Genomic DNA, 20,173 nt, shown 5'->3' with positions numbered 1-20,173 from the left:
CCCATTTCTGGAAGGAGAACATGAAAGAGGAAGTTGACACCGGTGGGGGACTTATTCCTCTTTGGGTTTTGAGGCATCGGGTTGGTGGCAGGATTTCAAGTGGGAGGTTTAGGAAGGCTAGGATTTCCATGCTATAAGAAATCTGTTCTTAATCTTTCTCTCTCTTTACTATCTTATATCTTTTGTTTTGTTTTGTTTTGGGGTTTTTTGCAGGGCAATGAGGGTTAAGTGACTTGCCCAGGGTCACACAGCTAGTAAGTGTCAAGCATCTGAGGCCAAATTTGAACTCAGGTCCTCCTGAATCCAAGGCCAGTGCTCCATCCACTGCACCACCTAGCTGCCCCCACTGTCTTATATCTTTTAATAAACCCTTAAAAGGCCTAAACTCATTTATCAGTGATTTTGGCCAGTTTCCCCCCAAAACTGGAGGGACAGATTAGAACCCACATTTAGAATTTTAAAATACACACCATCTAATCACTAACAAGATACACTCCCAGAATTAGTTATAAAATTCCAGAGCTGGACAGAACCTCAAAGGATATACAAGACAATGTGCACTAGGACTAGAATCTCTATCACAAAACCATCTCTGACAAGTGGCCATTCAGTCTTCAATTAAAGGCTTGGCTTAAAGAGGCTGACCCTTCCCTCCTCAGGTAACCCACTCCCATGTTGGTTAGCTCTTGTTATCACGAAAAGTTCTCCATCCTGAAGCCTAAATATATCATGAAGCTTTCTTGAAGATCCCTTCTCTCCCACAATGATGTTACCCTCAGGGCAGCTAGGTGGCACAGTGGATAGAGCACTGGCCCTGAAGTTGGAAGGATGTGAGTTCAAATCTTACCTCAGATATTTACTAGATATGTGACCTGGGCAAGTCACTTAACCCCAATTGCCTTAAAAAACATCCAGGGTCCTCTCCAGTCATCTTGATATATATCTTGCCACTGGGCCCACATGGCTCTGGAGGAGAGAGTGAGATTGATGACCTTGCACAGCCCTCACTCAAATCCAATTCACTGCAAGTCATGATGTCATGATCCTCTTCAAGAATGAAGAACAAACAACAACAACCCTTAGAACCTCACACAACTTTGTTTTGCCCCCAATATAATGCATTTTCCAGGTAAAATTGTCCTTTCTGATTACCTGTGTTTGCTGCCTCTAGAGCTTACTAGCTGTGTGGCCCAGGCCAAGTCACTGAACCTCTATTTGCCTCAGTTCCTCATCTGTAAAGTGGGAATAACAGTGGCACCTCCCTCAAAGGTTGCTGTGAGGATCAAATGAGATGATAATTGGAAAGCACTTAGCACAGTGCCTGGCACATAGTAAGTGATATTTAGCTATTTTTATTACGATTACTACAGCTATCATCATTATTATCATCTCCTTATTGTATTGGAAGCTCCATGAAGGTAAGTCCTGCTTCAAATGTATATCTTCCCCTAAATAGTCTCTAAATATATTCTTTGTCTGGGTTACCACAGAGTAAAATGGAATTAAATAATTCCCCCATTTTTCCCTTTTCACATAAATACAAACCCATTCCCACCTTATTCCCTACAAGCTTCTGAAAGACTCAGCAGAAATCAGAGGTCACCGCTTATTCTCCTCAGGGCCAAGCTCCAAGCAGGGGCATTTTCAGACCTTCTCAATCACCCCTTTTTTAACAGTTTGCCTCAGGGGGGAAAATAGAGACCATCAAAGAACTGTGAATAAATCAGATGTTGTGTCCTCAGGAACTGACCACATAAAAGTGCCCTGCCCAGTCAGAAGGGACAATGAACCTGGCCTTCTGGCTGTCCATGTCTTGGTTTCTTCAGAGATGGGGAGAGGCGTGGCCCATTTTGTCATTCTCTCTTCTGAGGATGGGCCACTAACATCCCCATCAAGTTCTGTTCTTCAGTCTACAGCAGGTCCTCAAACCTCCTGAGTGCTTTTTTACAGAGCCCCTGGAGAGGATCTTGACAGTCTCTGTCATTCCATGAGCTCAGGGCTTTGACCTGTATCTCCACACACCTGTCTCTCACCTTCTGGGGTTGTGACTGACCTTCTATCCAGAACCTGGAGAAAAAAATTAATTAAAATTTTTAAAAAGACAAATTCATTCTGGTGATTTGGACTGTAAAGAGTCCTCTGACCCCTGCATGTGACCCAGAGGTGACTCTGGGTTCTTCAAAGCTATGCCTACAGGGGTCACTTTTGGCAGGTTTGACAAAGCCCAGGCTGATCCACCATCATGGTACATTGAGAAGTTTGCTGGACCAGGAGGCAGAAGAATTACTCTTTCTCTTCTTAAGCTTTCATTTCTTTATCTATAAAATGAGGGGTTTGAAGTAGGCAGCCCCTAAGTCCCCCTGAAGCCCTAAATTTGAGGTCACTGGGGAGCTGGCTACTTGGACATGAATCTTTGACTTGTGTTAACCCAGGAAAAATCTGAAAACAATCTCAGATTCCACCGATGCCTTTCATGCTTCCAGGAGTAAGAGCTGAATGGTAGAAAGAGGCGGATGATGCTAAGAATAACCGCTTTCAGACCTTCCACAAATATTAGCTCTCTGGACTCTGAAGAGGTGATTCTTGTCAACAAGAGGTAGGTGGATGAATTGAACCATACAGATACCAACATTCTTACTATGAAGAAAGCCAGAAGGCCTAAGGAAATAGCAACTAAACGGAAGGGAGACTAGAAGGTTGAATTCAATTCAAAAACAATGAACCTTCACTAAGCATCTACTTATGTACAAGGCAGCTATGGGGCGCCATAGTGCACAGAGTGCTGGGCCTTCATCTTCCTGAATCCAAATATGGCTTCAGACACTTATTAGTTGTGTGACCCTGGGCAAGTCACTTAACCCTGTTTGCCTCAGTTTCCTTGTCTGAGCTAGAGGAGGAAATGGCAAATTAGAGTGTAGTATCTTTGCCAAGAAAACCCAAATGGGGTCAGAAAGAGTCAGACATGACCGAAAATGACTAAAAAATAACATGTACAGGACAGAGCAAAAGAATGACATAGTAAAGATTGATTTGGCCTCAAAGTCAGGAAACCTTGTTCCATCTCTGATGCATACTGCCAATGTGACCCTGTGGGGAAGGGAAGGAAAACAGATAGATAGATAGATAGATAGATAGATAGATAGATAGATAGATAGATAGATAGATAGATAGATAGATAGATAGATAGATAGATAGATAGATAGATGGATGGATGGATGGATGGATGGATGGATGGATGGATGGATGGATGGATGGATGGATGGATGGATGGATGATAGACATAGATATAGATACATGTGTGTATGCGTGTATGTGTATGTGTATGTATATATGTATGTATATGTATATATACATATACATACATAGAGAGAGCATGTATACAGTACTTATATGTGAATGAAGAGAGAGAGAGCATGCAGAGAACATATGCATAATACTATGTATCTGTGTATGTATGTATAGTTGTCTGTATGTCTGTATATATGTATGTATGAAATCTACTCTGTGCCAGGTCCTTCCTAAGCCCTTTGTAGTTATTGTGTCAGCTGGTCCTCACGATCACCCTGGGAAATAGGTGTGGCTTTAATCACCATTCTATAGGGGAGGACCCTGAGGCTGACAAAGATGAAGGGGCTTGCTCAGGGTTTCCCAGCTGGTAAGTGTCTGAGGCTGCCTTCAGGGCCAGCTCTCCATCCACCATGGTACCGCCATCTTTCTCTAGAGTATTGAGAGAAGAGAGGCAAGCCTTGAACCCAGATCCTCCTGGATTTAAAATCAGCTCTCTAGTCAATAAGCCTCCACTCTCTAATTATAAATTAAAGTATATTAAAAGGGCAGCTAGGTGGCGCAGTGGATAGAGCACCGGCCCTGGATTCAGGAGGACCTGAGTTCAAATCTGGCCTCAGACACTTGACATTTACTAGCTGTGTGACCCTGGGCAAGTCACTTAACCCCAATTGCCTCACCAAAAATAAAATAAAATAAAATAAAAAATAAAGTATATTAAAGAATATAGCTCATATTGCTTCATCTGCTGATGTGTTGTTTCCCCCAGTAGAACGTGGATGTCTTGGGGGCAGGTATTCTTTCATTTTGTCTTTGTTGCCTCATGCCTGGCACACAGTAGGAACTTAATAAATGCTTATTGAATTGAATCGATGCCTTGTGAAGCCTTTGTCTTCCTCCAGTCTCAATCATCTGCTCTTCCCTCTTGGTCCAGCAGAGGGCGATGATGGGGACACTATTGTTGACAGGGCAGCTCTCGGCCATCCTGATACTGCAAAGATGGCTTGTGGACCAGATGGCTGATTGGGGGACAGCAGGGCAGACAAGGCCTGCTGGTCAAGGACTTAAGGTTGCAAGATGCCCAAGTATTAAAGAAGTAAAGAAGGCCGGCCAAGGCAGCAATGGAGGACCCAGGAGGATCAGCTGGCAACAGGGAAGCTTGTTACCATGGCAATGTACCATGCCCACACAGTGCCTTTTCTGTTCCAGAATGAACAGGGGTCCTCTGCTGATGCAGATAATCAGATCTTGTAAATGCTTTCCATTGAGGCATAAAGGAATCATGTCTGGTCACAGTGTGCACCGGCACTGAATGCTTAGGGGAGGTGGTGAAACTGGTGCATCATGTCACCAATTCAATCATTTAAAGGTTATTGGGTTGGGAAATTTTAAAAAAAACAACGACAACTAGGAACCAGCCCCAAACAAAAATTCCACTTAGAGAAAAAATGGAATTATTTTATCACAAATCTAAATAAGAAAAAAAAGGAATGAAAAACTCGATGAAATGAAGCTGGGCAACATCAAATAGATTTGAAATGATGGAAAGAAAGAGGATGGAATAGAAGAGACTGGGCTTATCTCAAGATTGAAGACCTGACTTATAACAGGGGAATTTGACCTTCCATCTTCCCTTTGCCTCCCTTCCCTATCATATTGTCCCCCATAGCTTACCCATGGACTTGAGAATATGTCAGCTTTGGTCTTTCAGAGCTGCCAAGCCCAGCTAGGTGCCTGGGTAGATATTGGATAGAGCCCCAGACCTGGTGTCAGGCTCAAATCCATCCTTAGACACTTACTAGCTATGAGACCCTGGGCAAAGAACTTTAGCTCTCTCTACCTCAGTTTCCTCAACTGTAAAGTGGAAATAATAATAGCACCTACCTTCTAGGGTTATTGTGAGGATCAAAAGAGATCATGTTTGCAAAGTGCTTAGCATGGTGCCTGGCACACAGTAGGTAGTTAATAAATGCTTGCTCCCTTTCCTACAGAATTTCAGAGTCAGAATGGTCCACAGGGGCCACCAAGTCTGACCTGTACCTACAAAAAAATTTCTTCTCTATACCACACCCAATAGCTTGTCATTCAGCTCTTGGTTAAAGCTTTCCAATACAGAGGGACCTACCACCTCCCAAAGGTAGCCCATTACACTAATTCTAATGATTAAAGAATTCTTTCTGACATCAGCCTGAAATTTGATTTCTCCTTGTTCTGCCCTCTGAACAAGCTGAATCCACACAAGTCTTTCAAATATTTGAAGTCAGCTATCACTTTTTCATGGTCAAACCCACACATGGCTTCTTCCCATTGACTCAAGTATTATAGAAAAAGTCAGTCAAGGAGGGATAGGAAACTCTCAAAAATCAAATTCTGAAGCCAACAACTGAAATGGTCTCAAGAAGAGGGGAAGGGGCAGCTAGGCGGCACAATGGATAAAGTACCAGCCTTGGATTCAGGAGGACCTGACTTCAAATCTGGCCTCAGACACTTGACACTTACTAGCTGTCACTTAAGCCCAATTGCCTCACCAAAAAAAAAAAAAGAAGAGTGGAATATGAATGTGATCTGAAGAAACAAAAGTGGATGCTCCTGCACCAAGTTAGATTTTTTTAAATGCAGAAGATAGGTGCAAGAGCAGGTAAAAGAGTCAATACAAAAGTGGGGGATGGTACATTAAGGAGAGTGTCAGGAATGCTAAAGCTCAAAATAAAAGGAAACCAGCAAGAAAAGCTCAGACAATAAAAAGAGGGTTTTAGCTATATTGGACTGAAGAGAGGAACTGTGAGGAGTATATAAACCAACAACAACTGAGGCAAGAAGGCAGGTCTGCTCAATTTCTATTTTCCTTCTGTTTTTCTCAACTAAGGAGAGTGATCTGAAAAAGATGGAATGAAATTGGCTGATCAGAAATTGACCCCTCAGATAAATAAGTACCTACCTGCTCCTGATGAGTTCAGGCCCCCAGTATCAGGCACTGGGGGATAGAACTGTTATTTATAATTTATAATTTATAATTAATAGAATTGCTCTCTACCCTCAAGGAATTACATTCTCCACAGAAAAATAGACAAAGGTTGTTCTTTTTTTCAAAAGGGGGAGGAGGAGACAATGAAATCTGCAAACTAAAGGCCAGCAAGTTTGAATGTGATTCCTGGCAAAATGCTGGGTTGGTTTCTACAGGAATAATAAGAAAAGGAGACAGTCTCAAAAAGTTAAGTAGCCGGGCTTTATGAAGAACAAGTCACATCAGAAATACTCATCTCACTCCCTCTTTGAAAGGATTACTAATCTTATAGAAGTATATACATGTAGATGTAGGTATAGGTATAGGTGTTGTAGGTGGAGATGCAGATGCAGATATACATATAGACATAGACATAGACATAGACATAGACATAGACATAGACATAGACGTAGACGTAGACATAGACGTAGACATAGACGTAGACATAGACGTAGACGTAGACGTAGACGTAGACGTAGACATAGACGTAGACATAGATGTAGACGTAGACATAGATGTAGACGTAGACATAGATGTAGACATAGACGTAGACATAGACATAGATGTAGACATAGACATAGACGTAGACATAGATGTAGACATAGACATAGACGTAGACATAGACATAGATGTAGACATAGACATAGACGTAGACATAGATGTAGACATAGACATAGACGTAGACATAGACATAGACGTAGACATAGATGTAGACATAGACATAGATGTAGATAGCTATAAATGTACGTGTACGTGTAGAGATAGAGATAGATGATATAGATATGGAGGTGGAGGTGGATGGTAGATGGTAGATGGTCGATGGTGGGTGTGGGTATTGATATACAAATACAGATATAGATGATACACACACATACACAAATGTGCACACACACACATAGACACCCTCTAACTCACCCACGGGTTTGAAAACCCTTGGCTACCCTCAACCTGGTTTGCCCATCTGCAGAAATGGTTTTCTAGGGTGTGGCCATTGCTCATGTTAGAGCTTCTTGGAGCCACAAATGAGAGTAGGGTGGATCAGGTAGACACCAGAGTTGGATGAGCAGACCTGAAAAGGGCTTGGCAGCCCTCACACCAAAGGTGTTAGTCCTCCCTGAACACACCCTATACCCCATTGTTATATTATAGTACATATTATATACACATATACAGTTTACTTAGATTTTAGCAAAGCATATGATAAAGCATCTTGAGCTGTTCTTGTATTAAAAATGTAAATATATAATCTAGATAATGGCATAAATTAGGTATATTATGAATCAGTCAAGTGGCTATACCCAAAGACTAGTTGGATGTGATTTCAATCATATAAGAAACTCCCAGGTGATGAAATTCCCTCTACCAATGCAGGTCAGCACCTTCTCTGCAATTCACAGTCTAAAGGCTGTGATTATTGTGAATATTGTAAAAATATATGTGAATATTGCCTCTAGCATTGAGAGGCTAAGTGGCTTATATAAACAATATATATACCAAGCAAATGCAAGAACTTTTTAGTGTGAAACACTAGCTATTGGGAGGAGTAAGGAAGGTGTCCTGTGGGAAATGGCCATGGAGCTGAATTTTGAAGGAAGTTCACCTCACTTGCCTGCTGAGAGACAGAGGAAAGGAGAGAAGGAGCTCTGGGCATGAAGGCAGGGGCTGTACTATTTTGTGTGAGCTACAGCAGTGACAATCCTTTGCTTGGACCAAGGAATGTGAGAACGGGAGTTAGAGGTAACGATCCAGAGAGGAAGGTTAGAGACAGACTGTAAAGGGCTTTAAACACTAAGAGATCATAGGGACCGCCAGTATTTGTTGAGGAGGAGAAGGGCAAGGTTCCAGCCTGTGCTTTAGGAATGTTCATTTGGTAGCCTGGTAAAGAAGAGAATGAGAGAAACTGGAGGCAGGAAGACCAATGAGGACCAGAGAAGAGGTGAGGGGAGCCCATCCAAGGGTGGTGGCTTCATGAATGGAGGGAAGAGAAGGCAACAGATGCATGGGATTTGTGGCAATGTCCGATATTTGTGGGAGACAAAAATCCACAAGCTCTAGGGAGAGGCTCATGTTCCTATCTGACAGCTGGGGAAGAGGTAAGAGAGCAAATGAATGATCCTGAGGGACTGTGGGGACAAGGAGTCTGAGAGCAGAATGGTGCCAGGGAAGTCTCATCTTTCTTCAAGCTTGACCCCAGGGAAAGTTTTTGGAATCTCTCTGAGCTTGTGTAGGCAAGGATGTGCCCAGAAGAATGGTAACTATGGACTCACCTTCTGCTGCTGGTCTCACTGTAGGGAGTCCCATCAACCCAGTGCCAGCTGCCCTCAGTACCCTGCTTGGTCAGGCCAATCCAGTAGGAGATACCCTTGGCTCTCTTAATAAGGAACTCCTAGAACACAATGACCACAGAGGAAGTGAAGGAAGACATTATGGACAAGTATTGATACTGGGGTGGGGTGGGGTGGGGTGGCAGAGGTCATATGGAGTCACCTATGGGGTGAGGGAAGATATTTCTAGTGCTTTAGGGAAATAGTGTCCAAGGTGGGGTGCATATACCCCAGGGAATACACAAAAATGGAATGTAAACCCCAAACATTAGAACTAAGTAACATAGACATCCAGCTGTTCAGGGATGCTTATAGCCACAATTGGCCTCCTCTATTCTCCTGGAGTGAATGAATGAATGAATGAGAAGAACAGAATTCATTCATTCATTCATGGTTCTTAAACACTCTGCTGCTCTAGTCCACTGATGGCTATGCTTTATTCATAAATAAAATATATGAAATTTGCTTTAAATGTCATGTATTTCTCTTTTATTATATCCCTTTAAAACTTCTCTTTTTGTGCCTGCTTCATAATATACATAAGATATAAGTAATAATAACATAATGGGAAATGGGGGGCATTTATTAGGTGCCTGCTATGTATGAGGCACTATACTAAGAGGTTAACAGATATTATTTCATTTGAGCCTCACAACAACCTGGGGAGGGAGGTGTTACCCCCATTCTATAGTTGAAGAAACTGAGGCAGACAGGGGTTAAGTGACTTGCCCAGGGTCACACAGCTAGTAAGTATGAGATACTGGATTTGAACTCGGGTTTTCCTGACTCCAGACCTAGTGCTCCATCCACTGGACCATCTAGCTGCTTCAGCCTATTAGCTGCCTACTTAATAGTAAGTATCTGAAAGTGATATCTAAATAAATATGTATTTATTGAGGATACATGCCTAGTAATACCTTACTGATAGGAGTGCATGACCAAAACCTTTGGAGACCACTACTCTAGGGAACCAGAGCAGGGCTGGAATATGGACCATATTCAACACCCATTGACTTCCTTTAGGATGAGGAACTTCCTAATGGTCTTTCTGGCTTCATGACATCTTTATCTTGGGGCAAGCCACTTTGAGCCCTTTGCTTCAATGCATGTCAGAACCACAATATTCCAGGGTTTGGGTATCCAACTAGTCCAAGACATACCCAGGCAAGAATCCCCTCTGACCTTATTGATGAGTGGTCATCCAGCCCTAGGTAAAGGTCTCCAGTGAGGAAGGGCACATCAACAACACAACCAGCATCCATGTAATGTGTTCACATTTGCAAAGTACTTTACATATGTTATCTCATTTGGCCACTAAGCAGACAGCCATCTTCACTCTGGGGCAGCTCCAATTGTTGGGAAGTTATCCTGGACATCAAGCCTAGATCTGCCTCCTAAATTTGTCCCTTCCACCTGCTCCTCCTAGTGCTGCCTTCTGGGGCTGAGCAGAACAAGACTCTCCCACAAGGAGCCCTGCAAATGTTTGAAGGTAGCTATCATACCAATCAATCAGTCAGTCAATGAACTGGCATTTTATTAAGCCCCTGCTATGTGTCAGTCATGTGCTAGGCACCAGGGATACAAAAGGAAACCACTCGAGTTCATATTCTATTGAGAGAAGCAAAAAGTATCCATATGAGTATAATCGAAATCAATCCAAGATAGTCTGGAGAGGGCGTAAACAGCTGGAGGAGAATAGGAATGGCTTCAAGCACAAGGAAGCTCTTGAGCTGAATCTTGGAGGAAATCAGGGGTTCTGAGGAACAGAGATGAGAGAATGCATTCTAGGCATGAGGGTCAGCCTGGGCAATGCCCCTCTGCTCCCCACCAAATCTTCTCTTCTCCAGACTGAGCATGTCCAGTTCCTCCAACAAGTCCTCATATGGCTCAAGGACCTTCACCGTGTGAATTGCCCTCCTCTGGAATCGGGCAAACCTTGCCCTGATGGGGGAGCACCTTTAAGAAGGGTGATTCCTTACCCCATTCCCCCAAGCCTTACCGTGAGTCAGGGTTAGAAGGACTGACCTGTTCTTCCACCGAGGCCACAGATGTTAGATGGGACCCCCATGATTCACAGAACTTTTCAGCCTCATACCAGGATGTTTTCTTTTGGGAAAAATAGTAAAGGTTTCCATTGTAGAACTTCCCACCTTTGGAAAGGAGGGTAAGGATGGTCCCTGAAAAGAAAGAATAGAGAAATCAAGGACCTAGAACCACAGGGGAAAATAACCACCAATTGTAGGAAAGGGGGCTAGCCTTGCCTTCCCTGGCCCTATAAGTCCCCAGGTATATGAATGTTGCTCTATCCACTGGATGAGGCTTGGTTACAGCAGGAGAACTAAGCTAGATCTAACTCTGGGACAGAAGAGAAAGGGGGAAATAGCTTCACACAATGCCTAGCACATAATAAGAATTTAATGAATGCTTGTGGAGAGAGGTACACTGAGCTAGATCTGCATCCTCTTGGACTCAGTTGTCCCTGCAGAAAGAACTGCATATTTTTCTAGAAAAGGGGCCAAGTTCTTAGCAGTGTAAAACCAGTAAAGGAGCTATGCCCCAGATCTTTTTCCCAATGATGAGGCAGGGTAGTGTGATGGTGAGATCAACAACAGACTTAACATTGGGAGAACCTGGATTCAAATTAGAGTCTAACAGTACCTCTAAATTCTGCCCTCCCCCACAATAAAATTGTAAGCTCTATAATGTTAATGCTTTCCCTTCATTTTTTATTTTCAGTTCATCCTGTTTGTGCATAGCTGTTTGAATGTGGTCTCCCCCATCAGATTTTGAACTGCTTTCTTTGTATGCTCAGCAATTAGCACAGTGCTTGGCACACAATAGGGCTGTACAACTCTAATCTCTCTTCTCTGACAGTCCACCATATACCTGATGATAGCTATCATGTCCATCAACCAAAAAATTTTTAAGTGCCTACTAAGTGTGTCACAATTGGAATTAAGGTAAACTGAGAGACATGGTTTTGAGCATGATCAGTTTATTAGTTAGGCTAGCAATAACCAATAAATTGGGTCAATGACCTCTCTCGATGACCAAAGACTCTGAGTGAAGATTGACAGGCCTCTTATAACAATTAGCAAGATGACAGAGCAAAACCTCAAGTGTCTTCTGATTGATCCGACATTACATCATGACAATCTTTTTTTTTTTGCAGGGCAATAAGGGTTAAGTGACTTGCCCAGGGTCACACAGCTAGTAAGTGTCAAGTGCCTGAGGCCAGATTTGAACTCAGATACTCCTGAATCCAGGGCCCATGCTTTATATCCACTGCACCACCTAGCTGCCCCAACATCATGGCAATCTTGATTGGTAGATACTTTAATGAGGGGGTGGGTTAAGCACCATCTCAACTCCTCCCCATTTACTTCCCTGCTGAGAAATGGAAATAAGGCAAACATGGGTGAAATCTGAAAAGGCAGATTGAATTTGAGTTAAGAGGGTTCTGGATGGCACAGTGGATAGAGCATTGGACTTGGAATCAGGAAAACCTCATCTTCATGAGTTCAAATCTGGCCTCAGACACTAGCTCAGTGACCCTGGGCAAATGACTTCACTGTTTGCCTCAGTTTCCTCATCTGTAAAATGAGCTGGAAAAGGAAATGGTAAACCACCAGCAATTTTACCAAGAAAACCCCAAACAAGGTCCTGAAGAGCTAGATACAAACGAAACAATTGAACAAAAGGCAAAAGCTTGACCTTGTAGGTGAAGGGTAAAATTACAAAGATAAACAGTTTAGAATTTGAACTTACAAAGAATGAGAGAGGATTAAATCCATGCCAGCTTGATTAAGTCTCAAATATGGAATTAAAATCCATTTTCAATTTTACATGTGCCAGTCACCATGCCAGGCATAGAGAATACAGAGACGGCAAGCCACTTAACTTTTCTCAGCCTGTTGACTAATTTACAAAATGAAGACAATGATACAGAGTGTCTCATTGCAAAGTGTTATGGAACTGCAGCTAGAATCAAGTCAGCTAACAAGCAATTATTAAGTGCCTACTATGCACAAGGCACATAGTATACATAGGAAGGTAAAACCAGCTTCCCCCTCAAAGAGCTCAGAGACAACAAGCAAACTAAAATATAAACAGTGTAAATGAAGGTACTCTTAAGGGGAAGGTATTAGAAGCAAAGGAGACTGAAAAAGCCCTCCCACTGAAAGTGAGACCTGAGCTGAGATTTGGAAGAAGTCAGGTGAGGAAGGCAAGCACTCTAGGCATAGGAAACAGCCAGGGAAAATGCCTGAAGATTGGAGATGGAATACCTTGGGTGAGGAACGTCAAGGAAGCTACTGTCATTGGATTGAACAGTATTCAGGGAAAGGAGAAAGGCCGAAGACAGGAAATATAGGAAAGGATAAGTATGTGAAAGACTTTAAAAGCCAAACAGAAAATTGTATATTTGATCCTTGCTGAAAGAAGGAACCGCTGGAGTTTATTAAGTAAGGGGGTGACACGGTCAGACCTGCATTTTAGGAAGATCACTTTGGCGACTGAATGGAAGATGGACTGGAGTGGGGAGAGACTTGAGGTAGGGAGAACCACCATTAGTCTATTGTAATAATGGAGGCATGAGGCGATGAGGATCTGCACGAGAGTGGTGCCTGTGCTAGAGGAAAGAGAGGGATATACATACATATATATGCATATGTATACATATATACACATATATGTATATAGAGAGATATATGGAAGGTGGATGAAAATTGAAATGATAGGACTTAGGGGGCAGCAAGGTGGCACAGTGGATAGAGCACTGGCCCTGGATTCAGGAGGACCTGAGTTCAAATCTGGCCTCAGACACTTAACACTTACTAGCTGTGTGACCCTGGGCAAGTCACTTAGCCCCAATTACCTCACTAAAAAAAAAAAAGGCTATTAAATTTGGCAATTAAGAGATTGATCATTAGTTACTTTGGAGCAAGCAGTTTCTGTTGAATGATGTATATAGGACCTGGGTTCAAATTTTGACTCTGGTACTTGCATGATCTTGGACAAGTCACTTCCATTCTATTGGCGTCAATTCACTCCTAAGTGATGATGATGATAATGATGATGAAGAAGGAAGAGGAGGAGGAGAAGGAAAAGGAGAAAGAGGAGGAGGAGAAGATGGCGATGCTGATAGTAATGGATGATAATTTATATAGCACTCTAAGGTCTACAAAGCACTTTGCATGATATCTCATTTTGAACTTCACAATAATCCCGCAGGTAGGTACTATTATTATTCCCATTTTACAAATGAGGAAACTGAGGCTGAGATAGGTTAAATGACTTGCTCAGAGTCACACAGCTTGAAAGTATTTGAGGTAAGATTCAAACTCAGGAGTTTTCCCCACAGCAAACCCAGCATCCTATCTAAGGTCCTTTGCAACTCTAAATCTCTGATTCTAGTATTAGTCATGCCCATTAAGATTTCCACAAAGAAGAGGACTTTTAAAAAGCCCTTTGTAAGCTTTTATCTATTATGCAAATGTAAACTATTGTTATGAGCTGCTGAGAATGTAGAAAAAACTCCCCAGTCCCACGGGACCCATGAACTTACTATACTCTTCTCTCACTGCAAAGTAGGAGGCATTAACAGCCTCCAGAAGGTCTTTTAACATTTTCAAGTCTGTCTGAATTTCAACCGTTGCTGAAACCTTCTCCACGTGGACTCCAGGTGTCTCGGTGACCCCTCCAATCTCCAGGGCCTCCCCTGTAGGACCTCCAGGTGGTTCAGTAAACTTCCCAAACTTTAGGACCTTCTCCACAGGACTTTCCGTTGTCTCAGGGTCCACTCCAGAGGGCCCCATCTGCACCTGATGGATGCTGACAGGGAGGATGGTAATGGTCTCCAAGTGACCTTTTAACCTTTCCATGATGGCACTGGACGCTGTGACATCTTCCAAGCCACTCCTGGGCTTCTTGGTCTCTAACGTCTGAAGCCTCGGGTTTTCCCCATGACTTAACATCTGCATCTCTGAAGTCAAGGTGGTAATATTGTCCAGGCAAGCCTTCTGCTGGACTTCCTCACTTCCAATGCAAGTCTCTATCTGGAAATCTAATAGATTGAAAAGTTAAATCTGCCTAGTGTCAGATTTCAAGGAGACATGGCTCTCATAAGAGAGTCCATTGGGAATCTCAGGCTACTTGGCTTGCTCATGAGCCCTTTGGTTCAGAGGGGGCATGTTGCATCCTCCTGGAGAGAAGGCAAGTGTTAAACCAAGAGACCTGCCTCTGCCCTCTTCAATCCTCCATCCTGATGTTCTGTTTTTAGTCCAGTAGCCCTGGCTCATAAATACCTGCAGGATCAGATCTGTACCCGTGAGGTAGATTGAGGCAGATGCTGTCTGCAAAGTCAACAACCACCTTCCAAGCCAGGTTCCCTGGTAGGGAAAGAAAACCCTGAAATCCTGAAAAATGAGGATGGGAGTTCTTGGGCCCCATCAATGCATGTCCTTCCTGGACACACATGTCACAGTCTGGACTTCACCAGGTAAAAAGAGTCTGGCCCCAAAGGGGAAGACATACTTACTGACACCAAATTTTCTACTTATGACCCGTGTGGCCTGGATACGTTGGCTTCCTTTTTTCATCTTATTCTCTTCACAAAAGGAAATTGCCTAGCCCACCCTAATAGAAAGCAAGCATGACACAGGGTGGGTAGATTGGCAGTCTTGGAGGCAGGAAGACTGGGGCTCAGGCTCCACCTCTGACACACACCGGCTGGATGACCTTGGGCAGCTTACTTAACTTCTTAGCTCACCAGACTCCTCTCAAAAACTGTACATTACAGACTACTTCAGGGGAAGAAGTTCCCACCCTGATGAAAGCTCAGATCCAGCTCCTATCCCACCCCCACCAAAAACAACAATTCTCTCTGAAAGTATAAGAGAAATGGAGGTTGAGCGTAGAAGATGAAACCAGCCGGAGTGGGTTGCCCTGGCAACCAAATCTTCAAAAATATGAAATATTCTGTTTAGAACCATAAATTTAGAGACTACTTCAAAGGTCATCTCTATGACTTCCAAGCCCAAACTCTCCTCCCTGGCTGTCATTCCCCTATACGTGTGTTCATTTCCTATTCGGATTTAAGCTTCTTGACAACAGGAACAGTGTTTGTTTAATATTTATACCCCCCCCCCAAGTTATCACAGTGTTATATACATAGTGAGGACTTTTGTTGTTGTTGAGCATGTCAGTCACATCCACCTCTTCCTAACCCCATTTGGGATTTTCTTGGCAGAGATACTGGAGGGATTTGCCATTTTGTTCTCCAGCTCATTTTACAGATGAGGAAACTGAGGCAAACAGTGTTAAGTGACTTGCCCAGGGTCACACAGCTAGCAAGTATCTGAGGCCAGATTTGAACTCAAGAGTATGAGCTTTCCAAACTCCAAGCCCAGCTCTCTGTGCACTACAGCACCCCCTAGCTGTCGGCCTCATCGTTCTTTTATTGAACTCAAACCTCTCATTTTACACATAAGGAAACTGAGACCCAGAGAGGACACATGCTCTTGCTCCAATCCTATAGGTAGTAATGAGTAAAGCAAAGAAGAGAACCCAAGTCTTCTGACTCCAAACACAACGCTCTTTACAATCCATCCACCAGCATTTATTAAATGCCAGTCAGTATCAGGCACTGTTCTAGAAACATAGAAGCAAGATTGAGTCATAGGTACAACACTAGACTTGGAGACAGGAAGACCGGAGTTCGAATCCAGCCTCAGACACTTGCTGTGTCTGTTCATGGCTTCACCCTGGAAAAGTCACTTAATCTCTCTCACCTGTAAATGGAGCATCGTTATAACACCCTCCACACTGTTTTAAGGATCCTATCAGATAATATATGCAAAACACTTTGCAAACCTTAAAGTACCAGGCAGCTGGTCCAGATTAATGTGAATGAGGAGAAATCCTTATTCACACTAACGGGGACCTGCCTGCATCCATATTTGCTTTCATTAGAAGCCATAGAATGGCTTTCATCTAGGTCTTTCCTGAAGCTGGGAAGAAGGGACAAGGTAATTATTCCAGATCCCTTGGGGTCCAACGATGCCGGGACAGCCCCAGAAAGTGGCCATGGGTGAGGACCACAGCACAGATGTGAAGCCAAAAACCACCCAGGGACTTACACAAAATGATGATAGCGGTGAGGGAGGCCAGCAAGGCCAGAGTCAGGAGTACCAGGGCTACTTGGGCCATCCTCGGAGTCCTCTGGGTGGAATGTGGCTCAATCCTGAGGAACTGTCCTGGGAGGGAGAGAGTTCATTGTCAAGTCTGCTCAAGAACATCTGTGAAGCACCTACTGTGCACCAAGCACTGTGGTAATCGCCGGAAAGACAAAGGCTAAAACCCAAACCAAAACCACCCCAGTATCTGCCCTCAAGGAGATCACAGTCTAATGAATGAGATGTTGTGCCCTGTGTCCCTGCAAGAGCTGACCTGACCCCCAGCTCCCATTCAAACATCCCAGAGACAATCAGCTCATCTCTCTCTGTGCTTAGATGCCCACCACTTCAAGCAGCCCCATCACAGATAGAAGTGAAGAAAAGTCAAATATTTCTTGGAGGAAAGGCAGACAATCAGATTCCCAAAGGGGTCATTGTCAAAGACTAATCCCCTCCCCAAATCCTTCCCACACCTGACCCCAGAAACCCTAAGTTAGAGCATAGAATGGCTTCCTGAGTTCAGAAGTTCCTCTGAAGGGTTGGAAGATAGAGGGGAGGGAAAGGAGACCCAGGAGAAAAGCTGGATTTAGGAGACACTTACCAAGTGGCCAGGGTGATGGCTTCCCTAGGCTAATGTTCTCATAATCATCTATGTTCATCCTGAGTGCTAACTCTCTCTCTCTCTCTCTCTCTCTCTCTCTCTCTCTCTCTCTCTCTCTCTCTCCCCCTCTCTCTTCTTCCCTCTCTCTCTCTTCTTCCCTCTCTCTCTCTCTCTCCCCCTCTCTTTCTTCTTCTTCTTCTTCTTCTTCTTCTTCTTCTTCTTCTTCTTCTTCTTCTTCTTCTTCTTCTTCTTCTTCTTCTTCTTCTTCTTCTCTCTCTCTCTCTCTCTCTCTCTCTCTCTCTCTCTCTCTCTCTCTCTCTCTCTCTCTCTCTCTCTCTCTCTCTCTCGGTACTGGGCTCTGAGGCAGGTGGCCCATTTATAAATGCTGCTCTTCACCCTTTCTTCTCATTTGGGCCCAACCAGAAGATCAGGAAGTGAATCTTAGGCCAGGAGGGGCCAGCTACAAAACATGGTCACTGGAGCATAAATGCCTCTGGTGGGGTCCCCAGGGAGGAAACTGTTCAGTTTCAGGGAAGCCTTATAGAAATGGCTCTGGGGCACCTTTAATGATGCCTCAACTTACTTCTGTGATCATAGGAGGCAATTTTTTTCAACCTCAGCGAGCCCACACCCATCCTGTTGTCCACCTGAGACTGTGAGAAGTGTTTCACAGAGAACAAAGGAAGCAAAGTATGTCTTAGCACACACTTAACAATAGCTGGAACTAAGATATAATGTCAGGGGCTTTGTCCCATGAGGCCAAATTGTAGAGAACATTGGCATCCCTCACCATCCTTCAGCAACAGAGGAGCAGCTGGGCTTGGGACCTGGCTAGCCAGAACAAGTCAATTCACTCTCAGCTTCAGTTTCCTCCTCTGGAAAATGAGGTTAGATTAAATCAAGGGTTTTTCACCTTAAAAGTCCGTGAATTTAAAAAAAAACATATTTTGATAACTGTATTTTAATGTAATGGTTTTCTTGGTAATTCTACATCTATCATTTTGGGCATTTGAGGACATTCTTCCGAAAGGGGGTCCATTTGCCTCACCAAACTGCTGCCCAAGAGGTCCAGGACAGAAGGAAGTTTAAGAACCCCTGGCCTCGATGCTGTCCAAGTTCCCTCCAGCTCTGTCATACGGGGATTCTGTGGTTGTGGGGTGGAGTGGGCTGGGTGCCAGATGCCTTGTGAATCATCTGTTTTTCTTTTGTCTTCCTCCTTGACCTCGGTTGCCCATGGTCCCTTTTTGTCCTGTATGCAAATCTTTTCTATTTTCTTTTTTTGCCCTTTGTTACAGTGAGTTCCCAAGAAATACAGTCTGAAGTATGTGGTAGACATTTTAAGTAACTGACCTATAAATTACAGAAATACCTTTTCTCCTACACCGCCCCCACCCTGCCTAAAACCCTAGTCAGGTATCTCTCTCTCTCTCCACTGTTTGGGCACAGATTGTGCACACCAAGCCAAAGGCATCTGCATCTCTGCTTCTGCAGTTCCCCTTCTGGGAACACCCTCCCTTCTCTCCACAAAGTTCATCCTCCTCTAAGAAGCCTTCCCTGATTGCTCCAGCTCACACTAACCCCTCCTCCTAATCACAGAATGTTAGAGCTAAAGGATTTTGAGACCATCTGTCTAGTCCAGCCCTGGAGCCCTAACTTCACAGATGAAGAGACCAAAAGCCCCACAGGTGAAGTAGCGATGCCTGAGGCCATGCAGAGACTATCTGAACTGGGAACTGAAGTGCATACCTCCTGACTTCCGGTGCCTTCTTTCCAACAAAATGGATCAGCTTGTAAAGGAACCTACCTGAGGATGCCTCAATAGACTTCTTTCCAGAGTGTGTGGTACCACTCAATGAGGGAGAAAAATATGTTCAAGATCTATGAAAACCAGGGCAGCAAGCTAGGTAGTGCAGTGAAGGAGTGCTGGCCCTGTGTGCCTCAGTTTCCTCATCTGCAAAACAAGCTAGAGAAGGACATGGCAAACCACTCCAGTATCTCTGATGAGAAAACGCCAAATGGGGTCATGAAGAATTAGACACAATCACAAACTGAACAACAACAAAAGCCAGGGCAAAGAGTATCTCAAGTAGGTGTCATGGCAAATGTGAATCATTATTGCTTTTTGTTAATGTGTCAGGGTCCCCACTGGTGTTGGCCACAGATTGCTACTCTGTTCCCCAATATGGACAGGTTCCCTTCAGGCTGGGATTTCTTCACCCCTCAAGAGGTTACATTTCCCTCTTCATCCAGATCTTCATCTGGCTCCTCACCCACAGGCCACCCTCTGGCCCCAACAACCCAGCTGCCCCTAGTGGGATGGACCCACTTGGCCCCATACCCCAACTCTACATTGTTTCTTTCCTCCTAGTCACTGGAGTCTAACTAGAAGATAGCTAGATAGTAAACTTGGAGTCAGAAGGAGCTGAGTTCAAGTCCAGTCTCAGGCATTTACTAGCTGTGTGACTGGGCAATTTGCTGAACTTTTATCTGCCTCAGTTTTCTCACCTGTTTAAAGGGTGCATCTACCTCATAGAGTCATTATGTGGATCAAAAGGGATAATATGTGAAGTACTTTGCAAATCTTAAAGCACTATATAAATTATTATTGGTGTTCTTGTTCTTATTACTATTTGTGTTCTCTCTGAACACCAACATGGAAGCAGGCAAGTTGTCTGGAGGTGCTGCTATTCCCAAGGAGTTTGGGTTTGGGGTCCTGGCATCTTCCCCTGGTTGCCAGGGGAGATGCTGGTTGAGATGGTGACGGTGATTTGCCCTGCCTGCCACC

At 43.8% G+C, this 20,173-nt stretch overlaps 1 protein-coding gene across 1 annotated transcript; it reads right to left on the bottom strand.

Annotated features, from left to right (window-relative positions):
* Positions 1 to 1,048: 1,048 nt before the first annotated feature.
* LOC122740357 (C-type lectin domain family 4 member K-like) lies at positions 1,049 to 17,764 on the bottom strand. The gene is made up of 7 exons (XM_043982453.1): positions 17,721 to 17,764; positions 17,389 to 17,450; positions 16,752 to 16,868; positions 14,180 to 14,677; positions 10,639 to 10,790; positions 8,557 to 8,675; positions 1,049 to 2,067 (listed from the first exon to the last, which is right to left on the bottom strand). The coding sequence occupies exons 1-7, from the start codon at positions 17,762 to 17,764 to the stop codon at positions 1,911 to 1,913; spliced, it is 1,149 nt and encodes a 382-aa protein (XP_043838388.1). The 3' UTR covers positions 1,049 to 1,910.
* Between the last annotated feature and the right edge of the window lie 2,409 nt (positions 17,765 to 20,173).

Source organism: Dromiciops gliroides, chromosome 2 (assembly GCF_019393635.1).
Source record: "Dromiciops gliroides isolate mDroGli1 chromosome 2, mDroGli1.pri, whole genome shotgun sequence".
NCBI lineage: Eukaryota > Metazoa > Chordata > Mammalia > Microbiotheria > Microbiotheriidae > Dromiciops > Dromiciops gliroides.
Note: the sequence above shows the minus strand (reverse complement) of the source record. Positions and strands in the feature narration are given on the sequence as shown.